Source organism: Nerophis ophidion, unplaced genomic scaffold, assembly GCF_033978795.1.
Source record: "Nerophis ophidion isolate RoL-2023_Sa unplaced genomic scaffold, RoL_Noph_v1.0 HiC_scaffold_464, whole genome shotgun sequence".
Taxonomy (NCBI): domain Eukaryota; kingdom Metazoa; phylum Chordata; class Actinopteri; order Syngnathiformes; family Syngnathidae; genus Nerophis; species Nerophis ophidion.
Window position 1 is genome coordinate 1 of NW_026907374.1, and position 14,060 is coordinate 14,060.

Below are 14,060 nucleotides of genomic sequence, written 5' to 3' on the forward strand. Positions count from 1 at the left end.
TTAGATACAGTCAATAAATAATGTGAACATGTATCATAACATGGAAATCTAAGAGAACGTGTTGTGAATGAGGATAGTTGTGGACTGGGAATTTTTTTTTTTTTTTACACATGCGCTCTGATTACGCACTATTGATTGATTGATTGAAACTTTTATTAGTAGATTGCACAGTTCAGTACATATTCTGTACAATTGACCACTAAATGGTAACACCCCAATAAGTTTTTCAACTTAAGTTTATGGATACCTTAACTGAAACTAAATCAATCAGCACAGCTGACCAAGCTGACCAACAGGTGTTATTATGTTGTACATTCCAACAGGTGTTATTATGTTGTACATTCCAACAGGTGTTATTATGTTGTACATTCCAACAGGTGTTATTATGTTGTACATTCCAACAGGTGTTATTATGTTGTACATTCCAACAGGTGTTATTATGTTGTACATTCCAACAGGTGTTATTATGTTGTGCATTCCAACAGGTGTTATTATGTTGTACATTCCAACAGGTGTTATTATGTTGTACATTCCAACAGGTGTTATTATGTTGTACATTCCAACAGGTGTTATTATGTTGTACATTCCAACAGGTGTTATTATGTTGTGCATTCCAACAGGTGTTATTATGTTGTACATTCCAACAGGTGTTATTATGTTGTACATTCTAACAGGTGTTATTATGTTGTACATTCCAACAGGTGTTATTATGTTGTACATTCCAACAGGTGTTATTATGTTGTACATTCCAACAGGTATTATTATGTTGTGCATTCCAACAGGTGTTATTATGTTGTGCATTCCAACAGGTGTTATTATGTTGTGCATTCCAACAGGTGTTATTATGTTGTACATTCCAACAGGTGTTATTATGTTGTACATTCCAACAGGTGTTATTATGTTGTACATGGCTTACACACCTCCTCTTTCTGCTGTAAACATTGTGAATGATCCACTTGACACTCCCGTGGGGAAACTTTGCTTTGATCAAAAAAAAAACTGAAAAATCCGCAGCTTATCCCAAAATGATTGTGTGTCCGTCTCCTATGTCATTTCCTTATGGAATAATGTTGTAAATGACATCTGTTGGACCAAAACGTGGTCCCTTCCTAACAGGTATTTACTTAGCAACAAAGTCAAAGAGATATCATTTAAAATCATCCATCGCTATTACCCTGTAAAGACTGTGATGGTTAGATACAAAAAGGACATTGATGTCACCTGCACCTTTTGTAACATGCACCCAGAGACTGTTAACCACTTGTTTTATACTTGTGAAAACACTCCATCACTATGGCAGGCATCTGTCGCTTCATCCTGGACAATATTTATGACAAATTTGTGCTTTACTTTAAAGATGTGATTTTTGGTTTTACACTGTATGAACAAAAAATTGAAAAGGAATTCTACCTTTGCAAGCTCATTATTTTATTGGCTAAGTTTTATATTCATAAATGTAAGTTTCTTAATACCCGTCCTATCTTTTGTGCCTTTAAAAAAGATCTGGAACTTTACATTAAAACGCTCTCTACCTCTAACAACAAAAAAGCTGTGAAAACGATGATGCTGTGTTCCACATTGAAGTTGTTTGATGAATCTGAATAAGCCTACGGCTTTGCATTTTGTTTATTATTTATATATATATGTTTTTATTCTTTTTTTTTATTATTTTGAACTTACAACCCCCTGGCGCTGTTTTGTACTGTTTTCATAATGTTTTATAATGTTGTATATTGTTGTTTGTCTTACTGTTTGTAATTGTTGACATTTATAAATAAACCTTTAAAAAAAACAACTAAGTGTTGGCTTTCTTCTTCTTCCTTGTTTTAGTTGAAGGTAGGCGCACTGACAACCTTCAAATGTTACGCCACCTACTGTTTCCCCGCTTCTTCTTCTTCTGACGTTAACTGATGGCAAATAACGCGTCATGTCCGCCGCCGTCTGATAGAAAGCATACATTTTCAAATCATTTGAAAATGATGTCCTAGCCAAAAAGGGCTATTTTCAGATGGACATATAAGGAGAAAATGAACTTGATGTAAATCCTGAGATCGCGAGATTTGGCACGGCACTCCATGAATCTGTCCAATCAGATTGGCTTTTCCTGAAAAACACGCATGCGCATTAAGTGGGCGGATGTAATGATTTCGATGGGAAGAAATAATATTCAGCATCGAAGGAATAACAACTGAAAGTAAGTAATACCATTTATTGTTTCTCTTTTGGTATTTATATGACTTTAACACACACCAGTTATTTGTTTTAAACTACTGGAACGTCACGCAGTTACGGAAATAGAGCTATAAATGCCGCAAGCACCTTGCTAGAAGTTGTGATAGTTACCTCCACCGAGGTAAGTATAATAACAAGAAGTGAAATAACAATGAGAGAAATAAATGTTCAGAGAACATTTGAAGTGGAACAATATACATTACTGAACACATAATATAGAGTTTTACATTTACAAGAAGTTCCACCTATATTCCAGCAACCTTTGTCTGTATTTATCTTCCACCCAACTCTCTCCTTTGAGGCACACATTAAAAGCGTTACTAAAACGGCCTTCTTTCATCTCCGTAATATCGCTAAAATTCGCTCCATTTTGTCCACTAAAGACGCCGAGATCATTATCCATGCGTTTGTTACGTCTCGTCTCGATTACTGTAACCTATTATTTTGGGGTCTCCCCATGTCTAGCATTAAAAGATTACAGTTGGTACAAAATGCGGCTGCTAGACTTTTGACAAGAACAAGAAAGTTTGATCACATTACGCCTATACTGTATATACCTTTATATACATATATACATACATATATACTGTATATACCTTTATATACATATATACATACATATATACTGTATATACCTTTATATACATATATACATACATATATACTTTATATACCTTTATATACATATATACATACATATATACTGTATATACCTTTATATACGTATATACATACATATATACTGTATATACCTTTATATACATATATACATACATATATACTGTATATACCTTTATATACATATATACATACATATATACCTTTATATACATATATACATACATATATACCTATACTGTATATACCTTTATATACATATATACATACATATATACTGTATATACCTTTATATACATATATACATACATATATACTGTATATACCTTTATATACATATATACATACATATATACTGTATATACTTTTATATACATATATACATACATATATACCTTTATATACATATATACATACATATATACCTATACTGTATATACCTTTATATACATATATACATACATATATACTGTATATACCTTTATATACATATATACATACATATATACTGTATATACCTTTATATACATATATACATACATATATACTTTATATACCTTTATATACATATATACATACATATATACTGTATATACCTTTATATACGTATATACATACATATATACTGTATATACCTTTATATACATATATACATACATATATACTGTATATACCTTTATATACATATATACATACATATATACCTTTATATACATATATACATACATATATACCTATACTGTATATACCTTTATATACATATATACATACATATATACCTATACTGGCTCACCTGCACTGGCTTCCTGTGCACTTAAGATGTGACTTTAAGGTTTTACTACTTACGTATAAAATACTACACGGTCTAGCTCCATCCTATCTTGCCGATTGTATTGTACCATATGTCCCGGCAAGAAATCTGCGTTCAAAAGACTCCGGCTTATTAGTGATTCCTAGAGCCCAAAAAAAGTCTGCGGGCTATAGAGCGTTTTCCGTTCGGGCTCCAGTACTCTGGAATGCCCTTCCGGTAACAGTTGGAGATGCCACCTCAGTAGAAGCATTTAAGTCTCACCTTAAAACTCATCTGTATACTCTAGCCTTTAAATAGACCTCCTTTTTAGACCAGTTGATCTGCCGCTTCTTTTCTTTCTCCTATGTCCCCCCCTCCCTTGTGGAGGGGGTCCGGTCCGATGACCATGGATGAAGTACTGGCTGTCCAGAGTCGAGACCCAGGATGGACCGCTCGTCGGGACCCAGGATGGACCGCTCGCCTGTATTGGTTGGGGACATCTCTACGCTGCTGATCCGCCTCCGCTTGAGATGGTTTCCGCCTCCGCTTGAGATGGTTTCCTGTGGACGGGACTCTCGCTGCTGTCTTGGATCCGCTTGAACTGAACTCTCGCGGCTGTGTTGGAGCCACTATGGATTGAACTTTCACAGTATCATGTTAGACCCGCTCCACATCCATTGCTTTCGGTCCCCTAGAGGGGGGGGGGGGTTGCCCACATCTGAGGTCCTCTCCAAGGTTTCTCATAGTCAGCATTGTCACTAGCGTCCCACTGGATGTGAATTCTCCCTGCCCACTGGGTGTGAGTTTTCCTTGCCCTTTTGTGGGTTCTTCCGAGGATGTTGTAGTCGTAATGATTTGTACAGTCCTTTGAGACATTTGTGATTTGGGGCTATATAAATAAACATTGATTGATTGATTGATTTATATAGTATTGGAGTGTCGAAATGACAAAAGGAAAAGCTGGAAAACGATGAAGAAGAACTGGTAAAGAAGTGGAATCAAATAAAAGATCAAGAAGGACTGTAAAGTTGCTGAGTAGACTGGTATAGTGGTGGTGCATTAAACTGGCAGCAGATATAATATGTGATACTTTCTTTTTCTTCCTGCAGTCATCCCGTCCTGCAGCATGCACCTATGTGAATGTGGAGAATGACCAGCAATGTCCAAGTAAGTTATATGTATATGCCTGTTCTTTCTTGAAGTCAATTAGTTCTGATTGAGATTTACAGATAAAAAGCTGTCCACAGTTTGTCAGGAACAAACATGAAAATATTGCTTTCTTTGACCCTGATTACATTAGCACATATGAAGAATGAAACTTCAAATAGGAGTTATCTCAGCATGTGTAATTCATGTTTTTGGAACCTTTCACCTCCAAGTTAAAGCTGGTAGGTAACATCAGGTCATGACTAAGGATGTAACAATATCAACATTTCACGGTATGATATCGTCATAGTGTTAAAGCCAGGGTAAGATATTGTTACAAAAATGTCAAAGTGTGTTAAATGACGTGGGAGGAATGTTTAGGATAAACACACTTACTGTAATTGAACACAAACATCATTTTCATATGTTGTAATCATATTTATCATTAAAAACAGGTATTTTAGGTGCAAAGGAATGGTGCAGAATTTCAAGTAACACACAAAAACCAACATTTTCAAATAAGTGTCTTTAAACTGACATAAACAGTAAACATCCAGTGTAACTAATGTAGAACAATAATGTTTCTTTTGCCAAGAAACTATACTGTGTGTCCGGTATGTTTTTTTTTCAATACAACTTGGTATTATTGTGGGTTTGATGACCTTTTTAGCACATTCAACAATACTGCCATTATAATGCAAACAGTGATCATTTTGGTCACAGTAACGGTGATATGACATTTTGATATTGTTACATCACTGCTGTTTAGTTGAGTGTTTTTAAACTTTGAACTTCCTAAGAAACTGCCCTTTGCAGTCCAAATTGTATTAGTTTGTAGAATACTGATTCTTAAGAGTTAACTAATAATTTGACTTTTAATCATGTAAATACCTCACAAATGCATATTTTCCCTTGCTGACATCTTGGTTTCACATGAACGATATTTTCCAAATAACGGTTCTAACATATAACTCATTCTAATATATTACTCCTATTCCCTAACTTATTGTAGACATTGTGGTGTGTAGTGTCAGCAAATGTCTTATTTTGTGCATGTCCACATTTCCTCTGGTGAGCTGCAAGGGCTCTGAGTCGATTTGGAAATGGTCTGGATGAACGTGGCATGCTTTACCTTGCAGTATGCAGACTTTGTTTAAGGTTCAACTAACACGACAGTTATAGGCACAGAAATATTTCACAGCAACAATTCCTCGGCTAACCGAAGCACAAACGTTCCCATCACTCCTGCACACTTCCACTTTTTCGCCCTTCTATAATGTCCCGTTTGAACCTTGTTTTCCCACACGGCGGGTTTTCATGGGAGAACCAGTTTACTTCTCAGATGAGCCCACTTAATATTGTCAGAAAAAAACACAGCGACTGGTGTTCTCGTTTGATAGCGTCACACATCACGGCGTTATTGTGACAATTTTGAAATCAAAATAAGGTTATATTTAGAATAATGTTGCATCCCTCGTCAAAATCCTTTCTCATAGGTTTGGTTTGCTGTTGTGTATTTACTAATGATTGGCATTAGCATCCACAACTTTCTTTTTATAGTGTGTGTTGTATTGTGATGAGTTACATTTAACACTGTGGATGATGTGTTACCACAAACGCAGAAGATACGTAAACATGAACTACAATGCGCTCAAGATGTGGGGAAAAAGGAAATGCATTCCATTAGCTGGATTTGTATAATGTGTTCAATTTATGTCAACTTCCTTCTTGTTTTGTCTGGTTTTTTTTTCAATGATTTGAATCTTTAGAGTTTTTTGGTTCCTCTTCTTTGTGTCAGGGGGTAGCAGCAGGGTAACACTGCATGAGGCGGTGCCCCCTGAAGGAGCCCAAAACACTGCTCTTCAAATGGAACACATCCAACCTTCAGGTGACCGTGCAGGATGTACCACTCTGGAACATCAAGCCTCTCCCCACCTGCCAGGTACACCCACCGTCTTCTGTGGCTGAATAATGTTTTGCTGTGAATTTTGTCATAAAGCAAATCCTGCTCAAATGTGACAAACTTTTGAGTGTAAGAATGTCAGCGATATGCTGAGATGTTATACGTTTTGCCTTGTGACAAAATGTTATCAAAAAACCTTTAGTGATTTGTATTCTATTTTAATTTCAGCACATGAAAATATTTCTACTTCTGACCATCGAAGAGAATGGAAAACCATTTTCCAGATCAGCCCTCATACATCCTCCTGATGGCCTAACAACTGAATGACATGTCGATGCTGAGTATGATCCATTTCAATCATTTGAGGAAGCTCTCCCTGATATAGGGGATTGGATGTACAATGACGGACATACGTTTAATGAAGGATTTGAAGATGGTTTGAGTGAGGAGTGTGCAGAAGAGTCCAATTTCAAGGACACAACAGACAAACCAATACATGACAATGCATCAGAAACCATGGCAGAGTGCCTTCTGATCAGCATGGGTTATGTAAACTGTCCTAAAGTCACAGGTAAGGCCCTAAGCCATATGCTCAAAATGTTCAAGTTGCTTTATCCCGATAGTCTGAACACAGACTGCTTAAACAGTGTGCAGAAGTTCCAAAACTTTTTTTTATCCCACTCTGCATCATCGCCTACTATATTACATAAATCCTCCAAGAATTGTTTTGGGCCAATAGAAAGTAAACAAATAAAATGCCTGCTTTGTGGGACCAGTGTGTCAGAAGAAAGGTTCTAATCCTTTTTTTAAAGTATGTACAGATTGATTTCTTGTTTACCACAGCACATTCATGTGCCAAATGGGCCCTCGTTGGTGAATATAAACATGCAGGTTTTTCTTTGCTGCAAGATAGTGTAACATATGAGACATGCAGTCATGTTATTCCCCTATTGGAAACCTCTGCAGTACAGTAGTATTCTTGGATGACATATTGGGTAAAGTTGTTTTCCTTGACTTCACATCTATGCCTGGCATAGTGATTGCAGTTCATTTCCCCAACACACTTGAAAAGTTTGAAATAATGAAGAACTGAACTGGCCTAAGAAGCCACAAATCAAATCTTTAATCATTGTTATAAATGCTCTGAAAATACACACTGATGTGATGTTGCCGTGGATTCTGTAAATATGTACTGTATATGGAGTATCATTGTTGATGATGTTTTTGCATTGTGTGTAATATTTCAGTGGCAAATATATTACATTTACTTGTTTAATAAAGCCACTGTCTTTTTTAATGAATACATAGGCCTACTATGCTACTGCATTTTAATATTAGTCCTTATGATGGTGGTTGGAGAGCCAAATATCTTCTGAAGTGGTACTTTGTTAAAAGAGTTTGAGAACCACTGCTCTAGAAAGTTCACAAATGTTAAAAGCTCTTACAAAGTGTCTTGTGATCATATCAGTATTGTTTGGGTTCAGTTTTAAATCTCACAATTGTAGTCACCGAGTTACTGTACATGACGTGTGGATAAGAAATCAACAAATTAAGTCCAACTTTATTTAAATAAACCATTTAGATTACAGACCATATATCCATATTGTCTGAATTCATTATTTTCTCCCAATGTTGGCATGAGATCAACTGGAATATGATTGAGGTATAACTAAATTGAGCCCATTAAAATGCATTTTTTTTAGAAAACGGGTATATCTAACAACTCAAATAGTGAGCAGTGAGAGACAAAACCAAGTATATCTCTCACTGAGACATCATTGAGACATATTGAAACGTATACTCATCAATTGTCTTTTTGCCGAAATAGAAAAGAGACATCTGAGAACTCAAACAGTGAGTAGTGAGAAACAAAACCAGGTGTTTCTCTCACTGAGTCATAATTGAGACATATTGGAGACCAGCTCATTCATCTCTCATTTTGGTCTTAGTTGAAATGGGGAAAAGAGATAACTATTAGACAACTATGAGATCTCTCATAGTGCTCACTGTGAGCCTTATTTCTCAGGCGATACATTTGAGAAGAAGGAGAAAACTACTTTGGTCTCCATTAGTGCTCTTTTATGTCTAGGAGATATATATAAGACATACATGAGATCTCATCTTCAATTTTGCTTTGCTATGGGAAACAAGTGTTTGATGAGCATTCCTCAACTTTTTCGGTCTTTTTTGACACTCGTGCCAGCTTTTTTTAAGCATGTTGCAGGCATCAAATTCCAAAATGAGCTAATATTTGCAAAAAAAAAAGTTTCTCAGATCCAACATCAAATATCTTGTCTTTGCAGTCCATTCAATTGAATATAAGTTAAAAAGGATTTACAAATCATTGTATTCTGTTTTTATTTACCATTTACACAACGTGCTACTTCACTGGTTTGGGGTTTTGTACATGTTGACAGTACATTGCAGTGTTATTTTGTTACAGCCGTGCCCACTGTGTGAAGTACTTTTGCAAGACTCCTAGCAATAATATTACACTTCACCAAAGAGCCTGCTGTAAAAGAAATGACCATTGAATGAAGATACATACTCAGGTCACCGTGATCTGAAAAGGAGAGTGAAGAATGTTTTTGTATTCCCCAGATTCTAATCATCTTGGATGAATAAACAAGCAATTCCTAATTTCACTTGGAAATGTGTTTACTATAAAAGTGTAGCACTGTTTCCACACAAAATACCTTCTGTTTTTGAAAAGATGCCCATGTGTGTCTTCCAGGTTGAACATTCCACCCTTTGTGCCTGCCCGGACTGTGCTGGAAGGCCTCGAGTCAGAGGATGCGTGTGAAGACAAGAAAGCTGTAAAAAAGGAGATCCATAGCAAAAAGGTCAAATAAGTACAAACAAGTATTTTACCTCGATTATTAACAGTTTATTTTGCCCAAAAATGTTAAGGGAGCCAAAAAGGACAAAATGGAAGAGGAGAATACAGACCTGCTCAGACTTTGCCACACAGTACCGCTGGAGGTGGTGAACTTAGGTAAGAATCCATGTTTCAAGGTTGATCGGGGTGGGGGGAAGACAACGACACAAAGGTGCTCCTCTTATTTAGACTTTTTGTTTATGGAGGTGGGAAAGGTTACGATCCAGAGAAGAAAGACTACTCAGGTTTTGAGGCCTGGTTGCAGTGTTACTATGTGGATGGAATGAAGTCTGTACGCGACCACAATGGCAGGACTATGTAGTTCAAAGTATGCAAACACATTTTCATACGTAACAACTATATTTGTAGCATGTATTGACTAATAGAAAATGGTGTCATTTCAGGGCGATCCAGGTCCTATGGCTCCTAAAGGTAAACGCCAGAAAAAATAGTTGAGATACCATTACACATAAGAGAAAGCTTAGTGTGTCTTTATCTTTTCTCACACACCAGAATCAAAGTCTCCAAAGGCCAAAAAGAGAAAAGATACAGATGCAGACCATGATTACCCCCGCAAGAAAAAGGTATATTCAGTAGGTAATCACCACCAGCACATAGAAATCTAACCCCATTGTGGCTGTACTTCAGGTGTCCAGGAAACACAACTCTGACAGCACAGTGAAGAAAAAAGCAGCCAAAAAGCCCACAAAAGCAGCAAAGGAAGAAGAAAATGGACCTCAAGAAGAAGCCACACCCAGAAGAAGATCAGCAAACACACCTCAGCAAGAACCGAAATCCACGTCAGGCAGGAGGAAAAAGAACAATACAGAGCCAGCTGCAGGTCTGATTCTAATAATACTCCCATTTTCTGAAAATATTAAGAGCCTGATCTTTGAGGATCCAATTCCCACACACTTATCTGTGTGCGCAAACTATAAAATTGCATGTACTGTTGGTGGACGTGTTGTATGTGATCTACTTTGTGCAATTGATAGCAGCAAAAGTGGCACAGATCACCCTATTTTTGTGTACTAGAAGCATTATGTGCCCTTGGAAACACTTCTTTCCCTCTACATTCATGTTATTATGCTCTCCACACTGGAGGGGGGCTTATATTAGATTATAGCACATATCGATCATCTAACACCTTTTCTGCAATATAGAATCACAGTATGTATACTATTTGCAGCAGGAATGATCAAACTGCATATTGCAAGACATTTTTTTTAGGAGTTATACTAAATACAAAAAAAAAAAACGCAACGCTTTTGTTCTTGTTCCCAATTTAAATGAACTCAAAGATCGAAAACTTTGACTATAAACACAAAATACCTGTTCCTCTCAAATATTGTTCACAAATCTGTATACATTTGTTAGTGAGCATTTTTTCTTTGCCAAGATAATCCATCCCACCTGACAGGTGTGCCTTGAGCTGTCCAAAATAAAAGGCCACTGTGAAATGTGCAGTTTTATCACACAACACAATGCTTCAGATGTCGCACGTTTTGAGGGAGCGTGCAGTAGGCATGCTGACTGCAGCAATGTCCACCAGAGCTGTTGCCCGTCAATTAAATGTTTATTTCTCCGCCATAAGAATAGAATAGAATAGAAAGTACTTTATTGATCCCTGGGGGAAATTCAGCACCACAGTTCGCTCACAATAAACAATGATAATAATAAATAATATAATATATATGAATAATATAAATATATTCTACATTTAAGTGCAGTCAAGGAACATATGCATTATACAGTCTGATGGCTGTCGGTGTGAAGGACCTCCTGTGTCGTTCCGTGTTGCATTTTGGGAGTCTGAGCCTTCCACTGAATGTGCTCATTCTCTCTGCAAGGTCCGAGTGTAGTGGGTGGGAGGTGTTGTCCATAATGGCTAGGAGTTTTGCTAGACTTCTCTCTGACACCACCGCCAGAGAGTCCAGCTCCACTCCCATCTTGTTACTGGCCTTCTCTACCAACTTGTCCAGTCTGTATGTGTCCCTCACTCTCAGCCCACTGCCCCAGCAGGCCACGGCGTACAAGAGGGCGCCTGCCACCAGCGACTCGTAGAACATCTTCAACATCTTTGTACAGACGTTGAAGGATCCTAGCCTCCAAAGGAAATATAGATTCGGCTCTGTCCCTTCTTGTAGAGGGCCTCAGCGTGTTTTGACCCATTCAGCTTGTTGTCCATGTGTACTCCGAGGTATTTATAATCCTCTACCATGTCCACATCCACCCCCTTGATGGAAAGAGGGGTCGCCAGAGTACTCCTCCTCCTTCCCAGGTCCACAACCAGCTCCTTGGTCTCCGTAACATTGAGCTGGAGGTGGTTCTTTCCACACCATGTGACAAAGTCCTCCACCAGTGTCCTGTATTCCTCGTCATCACCTTCCTCAATACACCCCACTATCGCAGAGTCATCAGAAAACTTCTGAAGGTGGCAGGACTCTGACTGATAGTGGAAATGGGTGGTGTAAATGGTGTAGAGGAAGGGGGAAGAGTACTGTAGCCTCCGGGGCCCCGGTGTTGCTGACCAGCCTGTCAGACACACAGTCCTGCAGTGGCATATACTGTGGTCTGTCAGTCAGGTAATCTACAACCCAGGACACCAAGGGGGCCTCCACCTGCATCTTCTCCAACTTCACACCCAGTAGCCCAGGCCGTTTAGTATAAGCCGCCTCCAAAGGTGTTTCAGAGAATTTGGCAATACATCCAACTGGCCTCACAGCCGCAGACCATATTGATTGGCTGAGACCTGCCACCCGGACAGCTGCTACAACAATTGGTTTGCTTAACCATAGCATTTCTGCACAAACTGTAAGAAACTACCATGAATTGATTAACGTGGACCCCGACTTAAACAAGTTGAAAAACATATTGGGGTGTTACCAATTAGTGGTCAATTGTACGGAATATGTACTGAACTGTGCAATCTACTAATAAAAGTATCAATCAATCAATCTGTCTCAAGAAAGCTCATCTGCATGCTCGTGGTCCTCATCGGGGTCTCGACCTAACTGCAGTTTGTCTTCTTAACCAACTTGAGTGGGCAAATGCTCACACTCAATGGCGTCTGGCACAATACAGAGGTTTTGGTATGTTATTATTGACAGCGAAACCACGTGCATTTTATTGATGGCATTTTCCATGCGCAGAGATACCGTCACGAGACCCTGAGCCCCATTGTTGTACTAATCACCCGAGGCCATCACCTTTATAAATAACATTTACTAACTCATGTTGCAAGGATCTGGAAGCTAAAAACATCCCAGTTCTTGCATGACCAGCATACTCACCGGACATGTCACCCAGTAAGTAATTTTTGAGAGGAATATATATTTTCTGTATAGTAAAAGTTTCAGATCTTTAAGTTCAATTCATGATAAATGGGAGCAAAAACAAAAGTGTTGCGTTTATATATTTTTTCAATACCATATTTTTCGGAGTATAAGTCGCACCTGCCGAAAAGGCATAATAAAGAAGGAAAAAAAACATACAAGTCGCACTGGAGTATAAGTCGCATTTTTGGGGGGAAATTTATTTGATAAAAGCCAACACCGAAAATAGACATTTGAAAGGCAATTTAAAATAAATCAAGAATAGTGAAGAACAGGCTGAATAAGTGTAGGTTATATGAGGCATAAATAAGCAACTGCTATGTTAAGCTAACATATTATGGTAAGAGTCATTCAAATAACTAGAACATATAGAACATGATATACCTTTAACAAACTATCTCTCACTCCTAATCCATAAATCCCATGAAATCTTATACGTCTAGTCTCTTACGTCAATGAGATAAATAATATTGATATTTTACGGTAATGTGTTAATAATTTCACACATAAGTCGCTCCTGAATATAAGTCGCACCCCCGGCCAAACTATGAAAAAAAAACTGCTACTTATAGTCCGAAAAATACGGTGCATATTTTCTAAATCAAAAAAGGAATACCATTAAAAAACAACATAAATTAATAGACTTTGGTTTAATCGGCCCTTTAAGTTGTCCAGCAGCTATAAAATGATATTGCTGAATATATATCTTCTTCTTTTTATTTCTAACAGTCCAAATATGACATGCACACGTAGAACAAAGGCTTCTCTGTTCAGTTGTCTTTGCAGCGTGATGGCCTCCTTTCTCACAGCCCTGTGTGCAACTATGTCAGTTGTCTTTGCAGCGTGATGGCCTCCTTTCTCACAGCCCTGTGTGCAACTATGTCAGTTGTCTTTGCAGCGTGATGGCCTCCTTTCTCACAGCCCTGTGTGCAACTATGTCAGTTGTCTTTGCAGCGTGATGGCCTCCTTTCTCACAGCCCTGTGTGCAACTATGTCAGTTGTCTTTGCAGCGTGATGGCCTCCTTTCTCACAGCCCTGTGTGCAACTATGTCAGTTGTCTTTGCAGCGTGATGGCCTCCTTTCTCACAGCCCTGTGTGCAACTATGTCAGTTGTCTTTGCAGCGTGATGGCCTCCTTTCTCACAGCCCTGTGTGCAAC

The 14,060-nt window shown here is 38.0% G+C and overlaps 1 protein-coding gene across 3 annotated transcripts; it reads left to right on the top strand.

The window, feature by feature from the left end:
• The first annotated feature begins 6,889 nt into the window (after positions 1-6,889).
• On the top strand, positions 6,890-12,524 carry LOC133548180 (uncharacterized). Of its 3 annotated transcripts, XR_009805799.1 has the most exons (5): positions 6,890-9,684; positions 9,774-9,895; positions 9,972-9,999; positions 10,081-10,151; positions 10,216-12,524. XR_009805799.1 is itself a non-coding variant. In XM_061893512.1 (3 exons), exons 1-3 carry the CDS (start codon positions 9,987-9,989, stop codon positions 10,600-10,602), a joined length of 471 nt encoding a protein of 156 aa, XP_061749496.1. In that variant the 5' UTR covers positions 9,967-9,986; the 3' UTR covers positions 10,603-12,524. The 3 variants fall into 3 exon arrangements, 1 of the variants encoding a protein (XP_061749496.1); XR_009805798.1 differs by having other exon boundaries at positions 6,890-9,895; XM_061893512.1 differs by lacking the exons at positions 6,890-9,684; positions 9,774-9,895 and having other exon boundaries at positions 9,967-9,999.
• The last annotated feature ends 1,536 nt before the right edge of the window (positions 12,525-14,060 follow it).

Bases quoted from the DNA above. Each gene is read 5' to 3' on its own strand.
- LOC133548180 (XM_061893512.1), top strand. The intron at 10,152-10,215 runs GTATATTCAGTA...GCTGTACTTCAG, and splicing joins ATTACCCCCGCAAGAAAAAG to GTGTCCAGGAAACACAACTC.